This window comes from Podarcis tiliguerta (genome assembly GCF_965153285.1).
Source record: "Podarcis tiliguerta genome assembly, chromosome: 3".
NCBI classification, from domain to species: domain Eukaryota; kingdom Metazoa; phylum Chordata; class Lepidosauria; order Squamata; family Lacertidae; genus Podarcis; species Podarcis tiliguerta.
The window spans coordinates 93,464,862-93,488,037 of NC_139536.1; the positions used below are offsets into that span (position 1 = coordinate 93,464,862).

Consider the following 23,176-nt stretch of genomic DNA (forward strand, 5'->3'; position numbering starts at 1 on the left):
GATATCCCGCTTTATCACTACCTGAAGGAGTCTCAAAGTGGCTAACATTCTCCTTTCCCTTCCTTCCCCACAACAAATACTCTGTGAGGTGAGTGGGGCTGAGAGACTTCAGAGAAGTGTGACTAGCCCAAGGTCACCCAGCAGCTGCATGTGGAGGAGCGGAGACGCAAACCCTGTTCCCCAGATTACGAGTCTACCGCTCTTAACCACTACACCACACTGAAGCCAGGGATCAATTAATTAAACCCATATTGGTAAACTTAACTGGAAAATCTGAAACTTTCCACCTTAAGTACCTCCTTGGAGATATGTCAAATGGCCATGGCTATGTTCCTCTCGGAAGTAGTATGAAACAGAAACCTACATGCTCTGGATAAAACATAGGGACCGCCTTGGAACCCTTTCCCTGTATTTCTGTTTCATTTTCCTTTTGAAAATGTTTTTTTGTGTGGAAGGGCACAGAATTCAGAAGAAACAAAACTGAAGGCAGGATTCTATATTTGTGCGTGTGTGAAACGAAAGAGAATGGCAGTGGCGGGGGGGAGGGAGGGCAAAGAGCTCTTTAATAAACTTGAGTACGGGTCTATTTTAAATCATAGAACATAGCATACCACCTAGCACAAATTCAGTAAAGTAATTTTAAATGAATACCACCCTTGGCATCTCATTCTGCTTAAATGGGGCTTATGGTGACTGTGATGTCAGCTGAGTTCAAAGAAGGATTGATTTAATAAAATAGTGAGCTGAAGCCTGTAGTTGTAGTTGATGGCAAAACTCTATGATCGGAAGTTAAAAATAAGTTTGATATTAGAAAGACCTACTGTTCAGTATTCCCATCAATAGACTGTGACATACTACAACATATTTTCCCCCTGTTGATTGCCATTATTTAGGTCTGTGCAATTGACAATTTGTTCTTTGTGGGGGGTGGGGGTGGGGGTGGTGGAGGTGCTAGTAGTCATATTATTGTAACCCACCCTGGGAGCCTAGGGTGAAGGTGGACATTAAATTGTAATAATAATAAAAAAATTATATATTGATAAATGTGCTGTGGATGCTAGCACATAATTGGCTGCCACAGGCATCGAAAATAGAATAAGACAGTACTATGTAATAGTGAGTACTGACACATAAAGTTGTTGGCATCCATCTGTCGCAATAGAAAATGGAGTGCGCTTTCAGTGGTGAAGTCAAACCGCTGGAGAATCATAGCACCTGTTGTGGCTGCAGAGACTGGTAACTTGTAACTGCTGCCTCCTGCATTGTTTTTGCTGTGCTAGCAGCACCAAAGTGACCTCTCGGGGTTGCAAGTGTGTATGGGGGTCCTGGGCTGCCCAGGTGACAAGACCCACCTCTTGGCTTTGCTGGTGTGGTCCAAGGGAAAGCAGAGCAATACATTTGGCACCAGCTTGGCTGCAGGAGTTGCCAGAAGGAGGCGTCCAAGGCGTCATCCAACCATCTTAGGGACTCCACTCTGGATTTATGTAGGGTTTACTCCTTAGCTGCTGCTTCTCCTGGAGTTGTCCTACATGGAATTTTCCTTGGGGTTTACTCCTGAAGACTTTCTAATGAATGACTATAGTTGCAAGGATCAGAATTACTTGCAGAAATCCAGACTGCATGACCTGGTCAAATTTGTTGTCCCACCCCACCCCCCATTTTATTTTTACTTACCCAAACTACTCTCCCCCTCTACATATCAGATGTGTTAAGAATTTGCTATCAGTCTACCAGTTCACTTGAAACCAGTAAATTGATGGCTCTGTGTGCCAAATATAAGTCCCACATCCCCCCCCCCAAAATTTTTTTTTTCTTTGCTGCAGCCAAGGCAAAGGTTCCATTACCACACCAAGTTAACTAAATGTAGCCCAATATTTGCATGCCTATGAGCTATATAGCAGCAGTAGGAACTTACTTAGGCAGATTTGAAACCTGCTTGAGAAGTTTTGTTTGGAGCACAGTGTCCGAATCTTGAGTGGTCACTTTCCATAAAAAAAATCTGGCTATCAACTCTTAACATCAGTCGTTTCCAGTGTGCATAAAATATTACTCCCTTTTAAGGACAAGTAAAACTCCATAGTCTTTCAAGTAGGCAGGGTAGCACCAGTTTTTTAAAAAAGTGATCCAGATGGTAGCTTGACATCTGTTCTGGGAGAACTAGTGGAAAGCATTCTTCAATTGGTTAAAGAACAAGGGCACTGGATTCTGCAGTGGGTGAGGAGGACCAGCAAAAATCAGGTGTTCTAACCTGTACAAGCAGAAGTGTGATCTGCTATTGCAAAATCACCAGTAGATATATAGTAATTCAGTGTTTTGTTTTCAGGTTGTGTTGTATTATGTGTGTGTGTGTGTGTGTGTGTGTGTATATATATATATATATATATATATATATATATATATATATATATGTATATGTATATCTGCATGCGCACACATAAGTATTTGGACATGCCCATGTGTGTGTCTGTGGCCTTTGATGATATGGCTCAAAAGCTCTGAATTATCATGAGAATATGTGGTAGTACAGAAAAGGGTCAGGTATCTTGTAAAGGTGAATACCAGTAGCATTTACAGTGCATATTAATTACAGCAGTAATATAAGGTAAGGTGGAGGACGTCCATTTTTTAAAAACCTACTTTCTTTCTTTTTTAAATGGCTACAGAATTGCTAAGTAAGCTTTCCTGATAAGAAATTGGGGTTTCCTTCTGGATTTCTGTGATGATGGAGTGTGCCCGCATGTTAATATGTAATATCAATTAGAATACATTTCCAAATGATTCTTCAATAACTCAGATTTTGAATGAGGAATGTATTTATAGAATAGTTTCAGGTATTTTGCTTTCTCTCCTTTGTGCCCAGTTTTTATTTCCTTATCTAAAAATACATTTTTAATGGCTATGTTTCTCCCCCCCCCCCCCACCTGCCAATCATCTAATCATTTAGTCCCTGTTTCTTTTCTTGTGGGGCATAGCTGGCTTCCTCCTTTTTTTTTTTTCCTTTTTGCAGTTCATCAATACAAAACTGATTTGAAGCTGAGCTGTATAATAATAAGGCTTTCAGCAGCCAGGCTTGACACTTGCCTTGTAATTAAGGCCTTGATGGTTGTGTTGATGGCAAATGAAAGAAAATGGCTTTGTTCTCAATTCCAGAGGCTTGATTGCTGGTTCTCATTCTCACCTGAATTCGACCCATTCTGCATTGTGCACATGATTGCTGGAGTGTGAGTAATTGCAGCACTGGCAGATGACATTTTCATGAAGCACACTCTGTACTGCTCCAGAGGGAATTTGCAGAATTTAGAGCTGGGGAAGCTCATCAAACATGGATTTAGGAAATGCCTGTATGAAAAGTGGGAGCCCACAACCAAATATCAGAGGTTTTCTTTTGACATTTGCCTTTTACATAAAGACAGCTTTGCGCAACCTGCTTTGCCTTATGTTGGCAGTCTTTTTAGAGCCAGGATTTGGGATTGTAGATGGTTAGTTATGCTCTTTAGGGCCAAAATTCCTTTTTGGGCTTTCCTTGATTTGCTTCTTTCTATAAGAGTACCATTAAAAGAGAGAGGCAGAAATACAGAGAGAGATTTGCATGTCTCCTGACTTAATGTCTGTACAAATAAAAAGTCTTTACTATTGCTTTAAAAAAAAAATCTGTTAGCTAGTCATATACAAGGGAAACTACCTTGTACTACTTAGATCTGGTGATTAGTCGTATTGGTGAAACAAAGGTTTTATCATTTAAAATAAATTCATTTTCCCGATTTGTTTTCAGTGTCTTACATATATTTTTAATGAATTAAACATGTTGTGGTGAGTGAAATGGATAAAAGAGCAGGCATATAAAACAGTGAACAAAAAAAATCATTGGTTCCAAGGGAGTCCTTTAGGAAGAGAAATTATAAGTAAAAACTGAAAATGATCTGAATGAACTGTCATAACAAGATTCCTATTCTGAACAAGAAAAATAATAGCTTTATTTGGCAAGCTGCAAATAACTGCATATTGAAGTGCAAACTCTCTGTGTCAAATTTAACAAAAATCCCTGTATCCCTTCATTCCATATCCTGGATTTACTCCCCCCCCCCCAAAAAAAAACCCCAACAACTCCTGCAGCCTGTTTATGGTGGTGGTATTATTTTCCACATACCATCATTACTCTAAGAAGGGGGCGGGGGGAGTACTTCTAGGCAGTTCAGTCCACTGTAAGTCCAACTGAAATTTTTATACATTTTAAAAAAGATTTTGTTCTTGTCATATAGAACCACCTCCTGTGCACCAGAAAATTCCCAACCAATGGTGACTTAAGGAATTTTTATATTCTTGTCTGTCAGGCTAGAAAAGATCTCCCATACTAAGTACTGACATTTTACGAATCATTCTTAGTAATCCAAATATGTTTTTGTGTTTCATATACCCTTGTAATATCCCGCAATGTTGCATTATTAAGGTTTTCCACTGGGCTTATTGATCAGCCGCTGCTTAAATTAAAATAGCTACATTCTTTGGGTCTCTGTAGGAAGCTGACTTGATCATTTGAAATGAGCAGTCCGGCCTGTAACGCGGGATCAGTTCAAGCATCAATTCTGCTAGACAGTGTTTTAAATGAGACCTTGCCTCATTTAAACCATTGAATGGATCCCTATCTTGGTACTAATTCATGGCAATGTGATGAAAGATCATTCTAAGTTACAATGAAAAGTGGCTGAATATGAAATTGCAAGCACTCTTGAATTATCAGGTGTCTGCATATACGTTCACATTTCCTGCATTTTGGAGTTGTGTGTGTGTGTGTGTGTCTGTGTGTGTGTCCTGCTGTGTTAGACACACACACACACACACACACACACACACACACACACACAGAGAGAGTCATATGTCTCCTTTTTGAGGTTGCATATTCCCCCCACAAATGTTCTTAAATATTTGAAGCTGCAATTACAGTTTCCAAGTATAGTTTCCAAGCAGCATATACAGTGCAGTGCATGTGCAACTTTATCTCATTTTTGCATTAAAGAGCTAGAAATCCTTTTGAGCTGTGGAGAGAGGCTGAGCCATGCTCCCATAGCACACTGCTCTGTTTTGGATTGGAAATTTACAGTGCATATTTATTGTTACAGTACATTCTCTGCATTCACCTTAATGGGGCAATGCTTCACTAATTCATGGGAAACAATCATGTGTGGAGCAAGCTCAGTGCTGCACTGTATAGCTTGGGAACCACAATTGTCTCCCTTGCTTTCTCTTCATATTTTCCATTTCCCCCTGCTTTTTATCCGTCTCTTCGCTAGTCAGTTGATGATTCTCTCTAATATTATCTTTCCCAAACCACTTTTGCACATTCTTTTTCCCACCCCCCCCCCCTGCCCCAATCTCTTACTTTTAGCATGCCCCTCTACTGATTATTTCAGTTACCCTTTCTTCTCTGTTGTTGCCTTTTTCCACTATACTGGTTTGTCTTTTGCTCCTCATTCCCTGGATTCCTTGCTGATCCTTGTATGCTTCCCCAGTCCCTTCCGTTTTTCAGTTCTCTGCTACCCTTTTGCCACATAAAGTAAAACAACAGTACCTGCTTTCCTATCCTGCCTTGAAGGTTATGGGTTTAAAACCAACACATACACACACAAATCTCAGTATCAGTGTATGTTGGTCAAGTTGAAATTTTCTATTGAAGAACTGCTTTGCACTTCAAACACCACACTGGTATTATACTAGTGTCTGTGGTATTCTACTAGTGTCTGTAGTGGTCACACACAAGTCTGTGTACACGCTCCCATTTACTCTGCATCCCATCCCTGGTTTGAGAAACTGTGAATGCAAGAAGTACTGCATTTTGATGCATTTTCCTCCAAAGTAGCTTCAATCTGATTTGAAAACAAAAGAAACATGTAAACATACTTCCCCCTCTCCACTCCTTGATGTGAATAGTGGTCCACTTGGAAACACATCGGAGATGTGCAACTGTCATCTGAAATGCAGAGTGTGGTGGAGGGGTGGGGAACAACATTGCTGAGTTTTGAGACAGTCGTGTGTACACAGCCAAAGTGTAAATATAAAACATTTTGTAATCATTAATAGCTTGTGGAAAGGTTTATAGTTCATGAATGGAAGCACCTCTGCTCCTATTCTGGTGCAGCAGGTTATCTTTGCTCATTGCGTCAACACTTGTGTGAGCCATTAGGCTTGAACCCAAGCAGAGGTGTTGTGGCCTCCGAGGAGCACAATTCTCTCCCTATTTTTACAGTCTAAAGCTGGAAATAAAACTATATGCTTATCATACCTCTGGTTGTTTTTATCTCGGTGGATCTGACTAATTTGCCCTTACTGTTGCGGTGGTGTAATGCAAAGTTCCAAATTGTGTTCTTTTTATATTGGTATTATTTGTTTGTTTGTTTGTTTGTTGTTTGTTTATTATGTTTGCTGCTTTGGGAGGATATTTTCCTGAAAAGTGGGATAAAATAAATAAATGGCTTTCTGTATTCCTTCAGTAAGAAACATTGACCATCCAAATAGTGAGCTTTCATTTATTCTCAGGGAGCTCAAGCAGGGTGTGTGTGTGTGTGTGTTCCCAGGCATGGTATTGGACTATAACTTCCATCGTTCTTGATCATTGATAATGCTAGGCCTATAGGAATTGAAATCTAACAACACCTGGAGTGCCACAGATTCACCATCCTTTTTTTATGAGCATAACACAGTTTTCAATTGCAAAATTTGAGAGAGGTGCCTTTCGTAGGGTAGGTTAGATGAGTAACCTTCAGAAGATCTAGGCTTCTCCCCTAGTGTGCCATTTGCGAATTTCCAGCGTACTTGGTTTCCTTCTGTTCATGCAGCAGTAAAATGCAAGCTACTGATAGAATGCACATGAACAGGCTTCAGAGTAGCATGAGTAAAAATCCCTGTTGCCCTATGGAAGTTGATTGCATGCTGGAAACAGTTAGTATTAAATATCCCTATGTATCCCTAAATATATCAAAATTGCTTCACAATCTGGATTGAAAGCCCACATCAAAATGTTTTATGTGCATTTGAATCTCTTGATAACATAGGGATGTGTTCTTTATAAATGTCTATACCAAGAGCGTTCCTGTGCTTTTTATCAGTTGTTTGTATTGAAAGTATATTGTATGCATGCTCATTAAGCATGGTTTAGGAGTGGTCCTTTGGTGTTTTGTCCATTGTAAATTAAAAGCTTTATATCTCATATTCTGTGGGAGATTTTCTTCTACATCCAATTTTTAACAGATGTTTGGGATTCAGGAATGCAGAAAAACAGAAAGATGTTGGTGGAACTCAAAGGACCTTTCTCAGAGCTGGATAGATATGGGGAGGGCGAAGAGAAGAGAGAGCGCGACAGAGTGCTTTCAAACAACTTTCCATTTCTCTGTCAAGGATACTGTTTAGTTCTCAAGTTCTTCATGCAACAGAATTTCCCCAATATTGCAAGGTTCCTGTGAAGTTGTTTATGACTTTCTGTCAGCGAAGCACAACTAGCCAATCTTCTTTCTGCCCATCCCACCCTCTATAACTTTGCAGTGTTGTTTTGGTTGTACTCAGTACTGGGCAATCAAATGTGCTGATATATCATCAATGAGTTCTGCTGCCACCAGGCCAGACTTTGAGATGAATGAGTGAAGCTGTGAGGAGATATTCCTTAGGCAGAACAAATAACCAGTTGCAAATCTTTTCCCCACTTGCATCTTGCTACGCTGTACAATCCTCTCACCTTACAGGATATGCAAATTCCGAAAAAGAAAGGTAGAATCTGTTCTCAACAGACAGAGAAAACTGGAGGCGCGGGAGAGGGAGCAGCAAAGTTTTGTTAGTGTTCCCAAGTTCTTCTCTTTTTCCACATTCCAAATGCGAGAATTTATTGTGCCTCTTTATATTGAATGGGGGGGAGGTAAAAGTAAAAACTAAAATAAAAGAATGATGTGCCACTTAAGGGATTGTGGTGACAATGCTAGAAATGCTGCAACAATCTGCAATGTTCAGTTTCTCATTTTGATTTTGTGGTTCCGCTGTAGTAGACAAGTATCCTGGGTCTTTCTTGGGCCCCGTTCTGTCCAATTTAATTTCCATCAGTGAAAAGAATTATCTGGATGTGCAGACTTTTGCACATGCTGGTTAGATGAAAAAAATACCAGCAGTCCATATTTTTACACATGCTGATCAAAGTAGAATGTTAGGAGTGGTTAAATATACATCTTTTGCTAATTCAGAAAACAGTACGCAAAAGCTGTGAGCCGAAGGAGTGCAACTGAACCCCACTCCCCACCCCTTTACAGGAATTTTTTAGAAGTTCCTGCAGTACAGAGTGACATTCGAAAGGAGTTTGAAACTCCTTCCCAGTTTCATTTCTGCAATGAAGAGATTTTTTGTTTTTGTACACCCTGCTGGGTTGGGGGGAAACTTGTCAGTTTCGCCACTGGGTTGCAGCAGAGATGCTTCTCCTAGCTCACTGTACAGGTGGAGAGAAAGCCTGAAAGTTTAGCTTTTGCTCTTTGTGGACTTTGTACAATGAGGAGGTAACACACAATTAGTGCTGAAAGTGCACATCATAGTGTGATCAACCTGTAAAATTGCAGATATAGAACGCTAACCTGCATGTTCAAAACTTCCACTGCAACGTAGATTGGGTTGGGGGGAATTGCTGGCGCAGAGGTTCAGAAAAAGAAGAATATTTGAGACACTCTGCAGACTTTTTGTGGACACCTGAGAACCTGGGGAGAAACTCCCAGCAGAAGACGCAAGATTGCCATAAGACATATAGGACTGTTGCCCCACCCAGATACACCCTAGCGGAGTGTATCTCATTTGGGTAGAAGCATACCACTATTTCATAAGAATGGCCTATTTCTTATATATAACACAGGATTATAGTATAGTGGAGTATGGAAATAAATAAATGAGTCCCACCAAGATTGTGTGGTCTGTTGTTCCCATGCAATATGAAGTTTCTCAGTCTTCATGCCTATGTTACCAGATTAGTGTGGTTGCAAAGTTCTCGTAACTTTGAAGGAAAAGAGTCATGTAATCCCGTCAGGGAATCCCATAGTGGTTGAAGCATAAAATGTATACGAGCTATACATTTTTTAAAAAACAATGCTGAGCATTCCTTTTTTTTAATTTTTTTTAAGGAAAAGGTTCTTGCCTTTAATTCTTCTCGTTACAGAATCCTTCCTCTATGGCTTATCAGTGTTGCCTTTTACATAAATTGAGATGTAGATTAACTGCAAAAATAGATTTATTTATAGTTACAACTGGAACTCAACATGTATGGCAACTGAAATGTATAGCAGTGTTGAAGCATGCCTCTTCAGGTTTGAAAGATACTACATCAAGCTCATGAAAGTCATTTTCATATGGCCTCCTAGAAGTGACCAGTGCTAGTTTTATAGAAAAAGAGGTGCCGGAACTCACTCTCCCTTGTTCTCTTATAATGGCAATGGTGCCCACCTGAGAGGTGCTGGAACTGAGTTCCCATGAGTTCTGTCTGAAAAAATAAAAGCCCTGGAAGTGACCTCTTCACTCTTTAGTTATAATGACAGAAAAGAGTTATTGGGGAACTGTTAAGGGAGCTTGACTCTGCTGGGAGTAAAGGATTACAGCTCCTCATCCCAACAGTGTTTCCCCAGTCACACAGAGATCAGCCAGGATGGTTCTGGCAAAGCAGATTGAAAAGCAACCTGAAAGTATTGTTATGGTTTTCTATAGCGGTGAAATTTGATAAATTAATTTTGTGCCCCTGGAGAGAGAGAGAGAGAGAGAGAGAGAGAACACGAACCTGAAATTACTTTTGGTTTGAACTATGACAATATTTGTTGTGTGGTTGGTTTTTGTGCTGGCAGAGCAATCAACTAGCTCAAACATCAGAGCTAGCAGAGCAGACAGTGATTTACCATCAGTTAATTGCACATATATAAAGCGTCATACTAAATTTTTGCTCACAAATGCAAATCTTACGTGAATGGAAATATAAAATATACATTGGTTCTTTAATCTGTATGTTGGAAATGGTAGCACATTTCATCACAATAATACTTAAGTCAGCTTGCAAGTGAAAAATAACTATAAAAAACAATCCCAAATGGCCATTGAATATGAACGACATGTTTAAAGAGAGAGATGTTAGGTATACATGTAATCAACGTACTAAGTGACATGAATACCTCACTTGAAATTCTCATGCATTTGACATTTCTTTCCCTTCAGGAGAAACACATGACCTTTATTAACATTAAGTTTGCAATTCTGTACCCATATAACTGGGAGTAATCCTCGTTGATTAGACATGTATAAGATTGCACATTAGGAGAATCCCCTCCCCGCTGTTTTATGGGAAATAACCGGGTGACAGAAGTCAAAATAGGAACTGCCAATACAAGGTGTTTTTTTAAACAAACATATCTTATTGGTACCTAATCATCAGACCAAGAGGCCTACAGAACTAGATGCTGGAAAAGGTAATAGTACTACAGAAACTTTCTACCAGTTTTAAACTGTTTTCTAACTTTATCCAGGAGCAAGGAAACTTAATAGAGCCATTTTATAGCAGATGTGTTTGAAGATTCAAACACTGTGCAGCTTAGGGACATAAGAAAAGCTCTGCTGGATCAGACCAAGAGACCATTGTGTCCAGCATCTTGTTCTCACAGTGACAGACCAGATAGATGCCTTTGAAAAGCCAATGTAAGCAACAGCAGTTTACTCGCTTCCCAGCAGCAGGCATTCAGAAGCATCCACTTTTTCCTTTGAAAACACTTCCTAATAGACACAATGAAACATTTAAAGGAAATAATTACTTAAATGGTGTGTATATGGTTAGGCTGGACTAGGTTAGGTTTATATATCATTTCTTACTAAAAGGCTCCTGAAGCCTTTTACAACAAAGTTGAAAATACAGTAATAAAACTGCATATTAAAAACAAATTTAACAGCACAGTCATATAAATGGTGCTGCCCAGATGCCTGGGAAAACAGAAACAGATTTGTCTGGTGCCAGAACAATGGCAAGGTTTGTGCTCAGCGAGCCTCCCTGGATATTCCATGAATTCATTCATGAACTCATCCTGAAAAAAAGCACAGGATAGGCGGGATGAAAAGCATGATATTTAGCATTGCTTTCTTTGTCCTTTGAGAGAAGGAAGAGCCAATTTTAATACAGTGGTACCTTGGTTTTCAAACAGAAAGCATTCCTGGAGTCCGTTCGACTCCTGGAACTGTTCAAAAATCAAAGTGCAGCTTCCGATTGGCTGCAGGAGCATCCCGCATCCACTGGAGGCCACGCCGGATGTTTGGCTTCCAAAAATCATTCAGAAACTGGAACACACTCAGGTTTTGATAATTTGGGAGCCAATTTGTTTGGGAGTCAAGATGTTCAGCTTCCAAGTTATGACTGTATTGTTTTTGAACTTTCAAAGAAGAAAGGAATGGGCTGTCATAATAGTTCACTTCAGCCAATTGACTGCTGCCCTTCACTCTTGATCCTGAAGTTTATGTTACATTTTGTATCCCATTTTGGCCTTTTTGAAAAATCGATTAAGTTTTTTATCCTCACACGCAATTTCGTTCAGACTTTTGGGACAAATACATTGGGACAAATAGATTTTGGAAAATACATCGGTAGGTATACATATCAGCTAAACACCACCAATGTCTTAGTTTTGTGAGAACCTATATTAACAGTAGTTTCATATCCAGATGGAAGGCACATTTTTAGTTCCCTGGAGATCTGTTAGGCATTTACAATAGTTTCTTTAATATGAAAATCAAGGAATAAACCTCAAAATGAAGTGTTTATTTTATTTTATTTTAGATTCTTTATTGAAAAATAAAAAAGTACATGTAATTACAAGTGCACAGAGTAAGAGAAGACACAAAAAGAAGGAAATAGTACCCATGTAGAAAACAAAACAAAACAGCAACAACAACAACAAAAATGAAATTGGATACAATTTTGATTTATTTTATAAAGACCGAATTAGGTTAGAGTTTGGTTAACCACAATAACAGCTCCCCCCTCCCCCGCCCCGCAATCTTAAAATGAAGGGTGATGTGTTTCATTTGTAAGTACATTCCAGCTTCTTGAATCTGTGGCCATTTTCTGCTCTGAAACTTTTCTGCCACAGAACTGGTCAAATATTTTGTCCTAATTTAAAGGGAGGAGGTGTTCTGAAAACACACAGTACATGTTTATGCCTGAGCGGGAGCAATGGAGAGAAAAGTCATATGTTAAATTTTGCTGCAGAAGTCAAAGTTGAGTTGTCTGCTTTCTGCTCAAGTTGTCAGTGGTGATGAATAATGCATGTCATAGGGGGGTTGCCTTCCACTGCTATGGTTACAGTCGCTAGCCTTGGTGCTGAAGCAGAGGAACCACAGTAAAGGAAATTAATTCACAGTGTAAACTTAACGCTTAATCAGAAGTTTTTCCATGATAAACATGCATTTATTGTGTAAACAAGTTTACAGAAATGAAGGGCATCCAAACAGTTTCACAGAGTTTCTGTAGCATATTTACTGTGGCACACATATAACTTCATAAATTTATAATTGAAGTTGTGTGAAGCACCCTTGTTTTCAGCATGCCGATCAAAAGCACCGATATTGAACCACTTCTGGCATAACTGAGGTCAGGGAGAGTTTTGCTGGAGGAAAGTAAAGGGTCAGCATTTGCTGAAAAGCTCCTGAGATGTGGTAAATCTGGTTGCTGTTAAACTAATATGCAACAATTAATAAGGTTCATTATTAATCCTGTAGACTGAAAATCTATAACCTATTTCATTCTGCTGGTTTGCTTTCACAAAACATACCTCCTTAGCAATTTATACAAATGTAAAGTGAAAACTGAAGTTTTGGCAGATTGTAAGTGGTTTGGTTCCATTATTGCAACCGAAAAGACTCTTCCATGTGAACCACAGATTGTGTAGATGAGGCAAAAACTTAAAGAATAATTTTGCCACCAAATGTTCCAATAGCGTCTTTGAATTTATGAAGACGGAGTTTGTACATACGTGCTCATGTCTGTTTATATAGGCGCCTTAGAAATCTGTTAAATCATACTTGTTACGGTATTCTTATATGCTTAGTATTTTTATAATCTTATGATAACCTTAAATGCAAGCTGTTGAACAGTGAAACTGTTTTCATCTTCAATTCCAATTCGTGAGAAGTAATATATAAGAAGCCTAGTATAGTTTCTTTTAGAAGATTTATGGTGATGCTGAATTAGCTGATCATAAACAACCTGGTGAACCCCTAAGGGTCCCTTCATTTTCCACTGCAGCCGCATTAACACGTCTTCTCTTATTGGTGCCATATACCATGTTTTAATTAGTATCTTTGAATTCAGAGCTGTATACTAGAAACAAAACCTTTAAAGGATCACCTGTTCCAGGTTTCCCAAGCCCTTTTTACAGGTGCTTGGGATTGTTAATGCTACTGCGTGCTCTGAAATCTTCAGCAGAATTTCATTATAACCTGCCTTTAGAAAAAAAAGTTAATATTGTAGTCATTAATCCCAATCCCAGTGTAATAGCATCAAATTTTATATCATACCTATCTAAAAAGTACATTTTATATTGAGCAGAAGTTTGCAGGGGAATCCTTGGTAAAGAAGCTTAGGAATGGATGGAAAGCTTACCTGAAAGACACTTCGCTCCCCTTCTCCTGGAAGGGGCAGCTACAGGAAAATATGGAGGATGATTCTTTAGTGAAGGGAGTCTGGCCTTTTTACTGTCCACAATAATCTTGCATCTTAGAAAGATTCCATGTTAAGGTGGACCAAGATGGTTTCCCTGGAAGTATGAAGATTAGATTGCTGTTATTGGGGCCAAATGAGGCCCTTTGTTACTCCTAGAATTGAACAAGCTACTAATAAGTATGAAAAATGCTGTTATAAAATGCACATCATTTATGTACAGAGCTGAACATAGCTGCATATTGCTGTAAGAGACATTCTCACAACAGTATCTCTCTCTCTCTCTCTCTCTGTGTGTGTGTGTGTGTGTGAGAGAGAGAGAGAGAGAGAGAGAGTGTGCATGATTTCACATATTTTGGAGGTAAGATCCTAACTAGGAGCAGCATTCTTCAGCCTATGCTTAGCACATGCCTGAAGCAAGCCAAATTAGGAATATTTAATAACAGTGAAAACATCTGATGAACCTTTCTGTTATTGTATTTCAGTATTTTAATTCATATGTATCCCCTGCCCGTCCCAGTTATATACCACCCAAGAGCAAAAGTTGTCTAGTTCATTTGGTAAGTGAAAAAGAAAACAGGCATACATTATAGAAATATAAGAAAGTGAGAAAATAAAATCCAAAAATGAATAAAACCTGAAGCAAAATAATAACACCCATACAACAGTACTAAAATATTTAATAGTTGGAAAATAAGAAAGGGTCTTTGGCTGGTGCTGAAAAAGGAGTAAACATATACATGTATATGTGCAATAAAGCCAAACTTATTTGTACAAGACAAATGCATATGAAGAGAGACTTGAAACTAAGCAAATCTGTACAGCTCAGTTACCACAGATAATTCCAGCTCATGAAATCTTTTTTGTTCACATGAGCCATCCAGATCTGCCGGAGCCTCCAAAATCTCTTAAATATACCCCTCTGAGGTTGTGGAAGTATAGTCCCAGCAAAGACATGTGTTTTCCTGCATGCAGAAAAAGTGCTATAGGGTTCAGATGTGTACAGCAAAAAGCTTTTATCTTCATCTGAAAGGTGGAATTCATCATTTCTGTACTGTGATGCTACTTGCAGCTGCCTCTCTTTGTAAATCCAAAAGGGTAATCTTGAAAGTTTAAGTTTCTTTTTAACTTGGCCTACATTCCACACAACTCCCCTGACCTGACATTGACAAGGTTTTCTGAGGAAGGCATGTCAGGCATATGTTGCTCACTGAAACCTGCTGATGTGCATGGTGGGACAGCATCTTCATTTCTCTTCCAAATTTCCCTCCAGTGTGAACATAAATTTGTGACAGTGAACATCAGTTGCATCATAATTTTTGAGTTCAAGGTTTTAAGTTTCTATTTGCTATAGGTGACTCTCTTGTAGAAAGGCAGAAAAATAGTATATACCTACTTGGCAGAAAGTTTTATTGAAATCAACAGGACTGTGGTGCCAGAACATCAGCCTATTCAGACTTAAGTGCTGGGGAAAGCTTGAATAATGGAACAGATATATAAATCTATCCCAGTATGTTGTTTGCAGACACTTCATCTATAAATGTGGCTTTTCTAAGGATAAAATAAGAAGGTATTGAGGTCTGTTCATGGAGGACTGTTTTTGACTACATGTTAGGGCATAGCACAAGTAAAGAAATCCAAAGGTGTTCTTCAGCTTGCAGAAGACACAGCTTGAACACTTCAGTAGAGGCTACCTGCTGTAGTTGGGCATGAATTCTCTTACTAGTATAGGTATTTATGAGTGATAGCAGCTATTTCCAAAACACTTGTGGTTCTTTGGATCCAGCCCAATCTATCTGGTTGCATACTAATTTATGATAACTTTTCTTTGGTTTTTTTATTCTGTTACAGAGGAATTTATTTTAATTTATTTTATCTTTTAGAAAATGAATTTGAAGGAAAATTGGTGAATCCAACCCAGTGGATTTGGTAGACTTGGAGAACAGAGTCTGGACCAAAGAACAATTATCCTGCTAAACAATTTCAGGTACAATTAACCCATATATTATTGAGATTGTTGGACCATTTCCTGATGTGCTTTTCCCATGCTTGCTTTTGCCAACCACATTATATTATCTGTTTGGTGTTTGGCAACTTCTAAGGTACAGTTAAGTTGCATTGTGTTGCATGTGCTTTTAAAATGGCAATTCATGCTATAAAAAATCCATGCGCTACTAAATTAGACAATACATTTATTGTTCTCAGCATTACCTAGATACAAAATGGCATTTGCCTGTGATCTAATCATCCAAACATATATTCAGATTTAGAGATTTATTTCAAAATGTGAGTAATAGCAGCAGAAGAAAATCACTGTGGAAATAAACCCGGCTGTCTTTCTCTATATACTCAGCAGTAGTGAAATTTTGCATTACCTCCTCTTTAAGGGAAATCTCAGGCTATAGACAGATCTGCAATTTTCATGAGGTGTCAGAAGAACAAATCACTCAACAACCTAAATATAGAAATGTGTGAAGATAACACACAAATGAACTTGGAAGCTTGTGTTTATGGTGCATATTTAATTTTTTCCTGGGTGCTCCCCAGGCTTTTAAAAAATAACTCATGTAGTCTGCCCCACTCAGTTTTTACATCTTTGGACTTGTGAGGAGTTTTCTCACCCTCATTGCATTCATGTTGATTTTGGTTGTATAGTTTTCTTTTGTATCTTTATATTTGTTTATTGCAAACCATCCACAGAATGTTACATTTTGGGGCAGCAAATAGATATTGTGTAATAGACTATAAACTATAAACTTGGATTTTGACCCAGGGAAATAGTTTCACTGCTGGAAATCAAGCTTCATGGAGTTACAGGACCCTACAGAACAGGGTGGAACGTAGCATGGCAGGCTCCAATAAGAGATGCCTAGATCAAAAGCCCCTCCATGAGCACACATGCACCAGTTGGTTTTCTTAATTATTAATTAAGCATCTTAATTAAACACATACATCTTAATTATTCCATCTATCCTTGTATGTATTAATAAGAGGATGTGGCACCTACAAAGAAAATGCAAGTGTTTTAAATCAAAAAGACTTGAGAGCAATTTTTTAAAAGCAAATAGAGTGACATTGCTATTCCTTCTGTTTTTATCAATGCAGTTTCACATCTGAAATGCAATCAAGAAAAGATGCTGTTTTTAATAATAATAATAATAATCAGAATCAGAATCTAAGTACTACCTGAGCTTAACCTAATTCTCACCCGCACCACTGGATCCCATATACATTGCGATGCAGATAGTTATGTGCAGATGGACTGCCCACTCAAATACTTGGATCTTTTGATATGTATCTTTACTTATGTGCACTGACCATAACATTTGGTTTGGACCCCAATTCAGTGCTTCAGAGAATGCTCAACACTGGTCCAACCTGCTTCATTTCATACATGGTAAGCTTAAGAGGCCTTTACTATTTTCCTTCTAGTAGATACTTGTCTTAAGTGTCTTTTAAACATCTGGAGCACTTAATTGCTTCAGAGGGGCCTGCTTTCACTTGTGCTGCTTTGTACGGGTCCCACTTTGCCTCTGAAAAGCCCCAGGTCCCACCATAGCATCCTGCTTCAGCTCAGGATTCAGAATTTGCCTGAATCCAACAAAGCCCCCTACAGACTATGCATTTAGAGCTTGCTATGTTCGCGTGAGTCATGGAACTTGGTGTATATGAAAGCTCCTATGACAGCTTGGAGTTCTCATTCATAAGCAATAAATTTTCTTAGTTTTGTATACCAAAGGAAACTAGTACTACCCACTGTTCCTTTAGAAACTATTCAGGTTCTGTAATCTTTCATTGGTATATGTGGTCTTAGGTTGGTTTTTTTGCTTTTTTAATGACATTGCTCTGCACTGGCGAACAAACTGAGAGTTATAGGGTTCTTTTTATATTCTACCAACAAATAATGAATCTGTTGAGAACTCTGGCTGCTCCAGTTAGAATATTACATAAACATGGATGGATATGAAAAACTATATTTCGACCACAGAGGCAGCTCTTAGCGTTTGTGCTTGTATCTGGTGGATTATTAAAAAAAAGAAGAAGCTTTCTTTGGGAATTCTTTTCTAATTTATTTCCCACGATTTAGTACTTTAAATCTCCCAGAAAATAAAAATAAGTAGAATGAGTTGACCAAATCAGAATTTGTTTACAATCTCAATTATTTTTCAGAATGTTTGTCAAAATACTTTCAAGCCTTTCAATACAGATAAGCATTTGTGTTAATTCTGAAATACTAGCTCTACTTTACAATGTTTTCCAAACAACATTTTCCATTTTTAAGAGTAGCTAAACATGCCTGAGTTTAGCTGTTGTATATTGTTCTAAAATGAACCCTTGCCCAAAGAGAAAAACAAACATTGGTAAACATAATCTTGGAAAAATGAATCCAGTAATGTAAAAAGATTTCCATTTATCCATCTATCACCCTGATTCTTAGCTCACTTGCTTGGAAGTAAATTCTTTCAATTTCAGTTGAATTTAAACTGTATAGACCAATATTCTTGGCTTGCTTCTTTTCTTTCTTCATTCTGTTCTAAGTGCAAAACTTTTGTGTTGCTGTTCATTTGTACCTTCTCTTACTGGAAATGAAGACTTCCATTAATAGCTCTTGGGTGTCTGAATTTTTGCTTGTGCACAGTGGAGTATGGTTTGTGTTGCTGTGGATTCCAATGTTAGTGAATATTTCTACTCACTATTTAGAAAGGAAGAGAGTGCCTTGCAATGAAGTAACCTTTTTACAACTATGAAACCAGTTATATATTGTAGGTGGCAAGTATTTGATTAAAAGAAGTAGTTGGTTTCAAACTCAGTTTATCCTGGTTATCTTTGGATGCAAAGTGCGCCAAGAGGATAATTTAAACCATGGACTAATGTAGACCATTAATGGAATAAAGGATTATGGAAAAGTGGACGTACCACTTTTGATTCATCAAAACTCATTCCAGTGCCTCCAGTCCCAATCTTATGCATTCTGGAGCCTGGAAGGTGGGAACTAGGGTGAAAGAGTTGACTCAGCTGTGTGGCAAGGAGGAGGGGAGCTTTATAGGGCTGCATCAGCGATTTAAGGGCATGTGTTGACTATTATTATTATTATTATTAGCCACTTAATTGCCCAGGTGCTTTCTAAACAGTTAACGGGTATAAAACCAATTACGAAAAAATATAGACACACTTAATTAAAATACACAATAATTTTTTTTAAATCTCTGAGTTTGATAGAATATTCATAGAAGGTCAAATCCAGTGCAAAACGTCATAGGTAACCTCCCAATAGAAAGCAGGTGTCACCATGGATGTGCATCCCAATGGATGCATGTTTCAATCAACGTTGTTAAAACTCTTTTATTTTCCATGTCATAATGATTCAAATCCCATCAGGTGTGTCTTCTTCAGCCTACACCAACCAGGCGCCTAGATGTTTTGGACTGCAACTCCCATCAGCCTAGGTCAGGGGATCTGTCAGTACCAGTCAGCATGTGCTGAGTGGGACTGATAGGAACTGTAGTCCAAAATATCTGGAAGGCACCAGAATAGTCAAGACTGTTCTGAAGATTTGAAGTACTGAGTATGCATGTGGCCATTCCAGTACTGTTATAATGCTGAGCATTTGTGCTAGTTAGACATTCTGGAGAGGGGTCTCATTTCCAATTAATCTTAGAAGTGTATATCTATGTGAAATATACTAAAGCCCTTCCGTCACACAGTATCATGATTGCTGTACACTTGAACATAGAATGGCAAAGTTAAGGAAGGAAATTCATGCATACAGCATTGCTTCTTAACAAGCTGCTAAAGAAAGGTAAAGGGACCCCTGACCATTAGGTCCAGTCGTGGCCGACTCTGGGGTTGCGGCGCTCATCTTGCTTTATTGGCCGAGGGAGCCGGCGTACAGCTTCTGGGTCATGTGGCCAGCATGACTAAGCCGCTTCTGGCGAACCAGAACAGCACACAGAAATGCCATTTACCTTCCCGCTGGAGCGGTACCTATTTATCTACTTGCACTTTGACATGCTCTCAAACTGCTAGGTTGGCATGAGCTGGGACCGAACAATGGAAGCTCACCCTGTTGCAGGGATTCGAACCTCCGACCTTCTGATCAGCAAGTCCTAGGCTCTGTGGTTTAACCCACAGCGCCACCCGCATCCCTAACAAGCTGCTAGAGAGGAACAATTCTTGATATCTGTTTTTGGACCTTGTTGTTTGAATCTAAATACTATATATCTGGCTTTCACATGATGTATTTCAACAAGAAGGGATGTACGTACGAACAAAAAATGTTTGAGAGGTCAGGTGGCCCCATGGGATATATGTTCTATTTACAAACCTAGCAAATCATGGGCTTAGACATCAGTTTTGCAGTGACTCCAAGGGACAGACTAGATGACTCATAAGAGGATGCCTCTGGCTCAGATGAGTCACTGCTGAAATATTTATATGACTTGCTCTCAGAATGGTCCAAGTTTGCAGCCTACAGAAGTTTGCAGCCTACAGAACTGGAGCTTCTGCTTCATTCTCTCCATGACTCCTTTGTAGGACACGACAAACTGAATTTCTTCAGAAAATAGTCTTCCAAGGCTATTAGTTGCCCATGTTGCTTCTTAAGAGTAGATATTTTATTATTGTGGCACTGAATTTCTTTGTGCATATAATATATAGAATAAGCTCTTATTCTGAAAACATATACTGTATGTTAATTCTGAAAACATATACTGTATCTTAATTGCTACTGGCTGATTTGAATATATTAAATAGCACCAGATCTGTCACAGCCTACCATTCTATCCAGTATGTAGCTTTGCTTACTCAGTTTCTTGACCTGTACATTAAGGCAAATATTATGAATGTTGTGAAGTTGGTTTATGCCTTCTGGTGGTTCCGTCATTGCAAGAATGAGGCTACAGGGTATCAGGCAGAGGGCCTTCTTGGTAGTCGTGCTGACCCTGTGGAAAGTCCTCATGTCAGATGTCAACAAAATAAACAACTATCTGACTTTTAGAAGACATCTGAAGGCAGCTCTGTATAGGGAAGTTTTTAATGTTTGATGTATTACTATGGTTTTATAATTTATTGGAAGCTGCTCATAGTGGCTGAGACAACCCAGTCAGATGGGCGTCATATGAATAATGTATTATTATTATTATTATTATTAATATTATTATTATTATTATTAATGATTAGTTAATCATTGGCTCCTGATTATCAAGCTTATGTTGGTAGTGATTTTTCTTGTGTGTTTTTTTGGTGTGTGTGTGTTTTTGGAAAAAAAAAGCTCTGATGGCTTATTCTTTCAGTGGAAGTTCTGGTATAAGTTGAGCTCCTTTCTTAATAACTGCTGAGACTATGATATAAGTGCACCCATTCTACTGTTATAGCTTGCAAGAGCATTTGAAGACATTCATGTTGAGCTGTATCTGAGATTAAATCTGTCCTTCAAGAGGGAAGGTCTTATATGAGAACTCTTAGGTACTCTGAAGGAAAAACTCTATACTAACAGTTCCATATCGTTACCATGATGCTCTAAGCTTAGGCACATGGAGATAGAAAGGTGGTCTTGAAGCTTGGGAGCCCCTGGCCAACAGCATGTTGACACCATTGTCACAACATATGGACTGGCAGCCCAGCTGTTACCAAGCCAAGGTCCTTGTGTTGATTTTAAAGCCCTGGACAACTTAGGTGTAGGTTATATCCCAGCTCGATTACAGAGATGTATAACTATTATAAACTGATAGTTTTTATGAATAGTGGTATATAAAATTATTTAGAAATAAAATGAAAAATAAATAAGTAGCAGGAAATGTATTCGTTATTTATATTTATTTATAAGATTTCTTATTCATGCTTAATCTTAAGGTCCTAGGCCATGTTACAACAATATATTATACAAGTATAAAAAGATAAAACTGAAAAGATATTTGAAAATGGCTATCATATCTCCTCTCAGCCTCCTCTTTTCCAGCCTAAAAATACCCAGCTCCTTCAACCATTCCTCATAAGGCTTGGTTTCCAGACCTTTGATCATCTTTGTTTTCCTCTTCTGCACACATTCAGCTTGTCAATATCCTTATAAAATCGTGGTACCCAGAACTGGACACAGTACTCCAGGTATACATATAAAGGTGGCTGCAGACGTACCACAAAGATGGCAGGTTTATATTAGTCACTGACCATATACACTATTTTTTAAAGTAGGATTTAAAAAAAATGTTAGTAGTATTAATATATTTCTCTATTTCTGTCATTGAATTATTCGTTCACCTTTCTCCCACTACTCCTCTCAGAGTCTCCTGCTCTTTCCTGTTGTTAATCTTCTTTCTTTCTTTCTTTCCATTTTCCTGATTCCCCCCCCCCCCCCATGTAATCTTTGGAAGTATACACCTTAGGTACATCGTGTATAGAAAACTAAATGCAGGTTTCCTGAAAAGGAAATACAGTATTATATAAATCAGCACTACAGCAGGGAAAGAGACCCTACACTCTCTTTCCTCGTGGTATATTGTGGTTTCAGAAATGAGGCACCAGGCTCTTCAAAATTATTGCTCACAGACAACATCTCAGCACCCTTAGCTACTCTGGCTGTTTCAATCTCATGAGACCGTCAGCTGTGATTGATCACACAGACTCTGCTGATGTCAGCGGGCTAAAGAGAGCAGTTATGTTCTATCAGGGCAGGGTCAGACAACACACCAATAGGAATTAGAAGAAGGAAATGTTTCCAGCGCTTTCAGAAAGACATAGCTTTTAGCCCACCAGCAAACATGATCCTTAAATCATTTTTAAAATCTTGTAGGTTATAAAATCAAATTAACTCTTCTCTCTTGATGGCTATGGAATGTCCTTGCTGCACAGAAAGCCATAGATGTAAATCTGTGTGTTTTGAGGGAAGTATACAGTTCCAAGGATATATATATATTTTTAAAGAAAGCTGTTGCTGCTGATACGGTTGGCAATTTGCACAGTAGACATTAATTAAAACACTTCTCAGCATGCAAAATAACACTTCTTAGCTTTATTAAGTGTATGTTAGAGGGAATTATTGCTTCTCATATGTTTTCTCAGCCACTGTTTCTATTTTGTTCTTTGGAAGTGAAATAGCCATATGCAGGAGAATATAAGTAGTTGCTGTATCTCCCTAGCTAGTACTGTGAAATATTCTAAGACAGAAAAAATGGGTGTCTGTCCTGTTCTTTCTTTTGAGTTATGAGTATGATTCTGCAACTTACATATTTCCACAGGATTTATGAAAATTTCCTTGTAATGTGGCACACCACAGAGATTCTGCTCCTTTGAAACAGCTGAAATACCAACTTTCTGCTGCTGAAGATTTTCTGCCCTCTCCATTGTTGTGAAATGATATGGTGATCCTACTCTAATCCCATATTTGGAATTATTTAAGATATAGGAGCCCTGTTCCTCTCTCACATTTGATCACTCTGGTTACATGGCCAATAGATTAAGATAATCCAAAGGTTATAAACAGGT

The 23,176-nt window shown here is 38.5% G+C and overlaps 1 protein-coding gene across 17 annotated transcripts in view; it reads left to right on the forward strand.

Annotated features, from left to right (window-relative positions):
• Window positions 1-23,176, forward strand: part of MYT1L (myelin transcription factor 1 like) — a 286,624-nt gene that overhangs the window by 77,301 nt on the left and 186,147 nt on the right. For 14 of the 17 annotated variants that reach the window (XM_083431460.1, XM_083431451.1, XM_083431450.1 and 11 more), the window contains exons 2-3: window positions 15,580-15,683; window positions 17,044-17,093. In XM_083431460.1, coding sequence (XP_083287586.1) covers window positions 17,055-17,093 — 39 coding nt within the window. In that variant the 5' untranslated portion in view covers window positions 15,580-15,683; window positions 17,044-17,054. Of the gene's footprint in view, window positions 1-14,238; window positions 14,257-15,579; window positions 15,684-17,043; window positions 17,094-23,176 lie in introns of those variants that run through there. The other 3 variants (XM_083431463.1, XM_083431456.1, XM_083431461.1) reach the window with 2 other exon arrangements.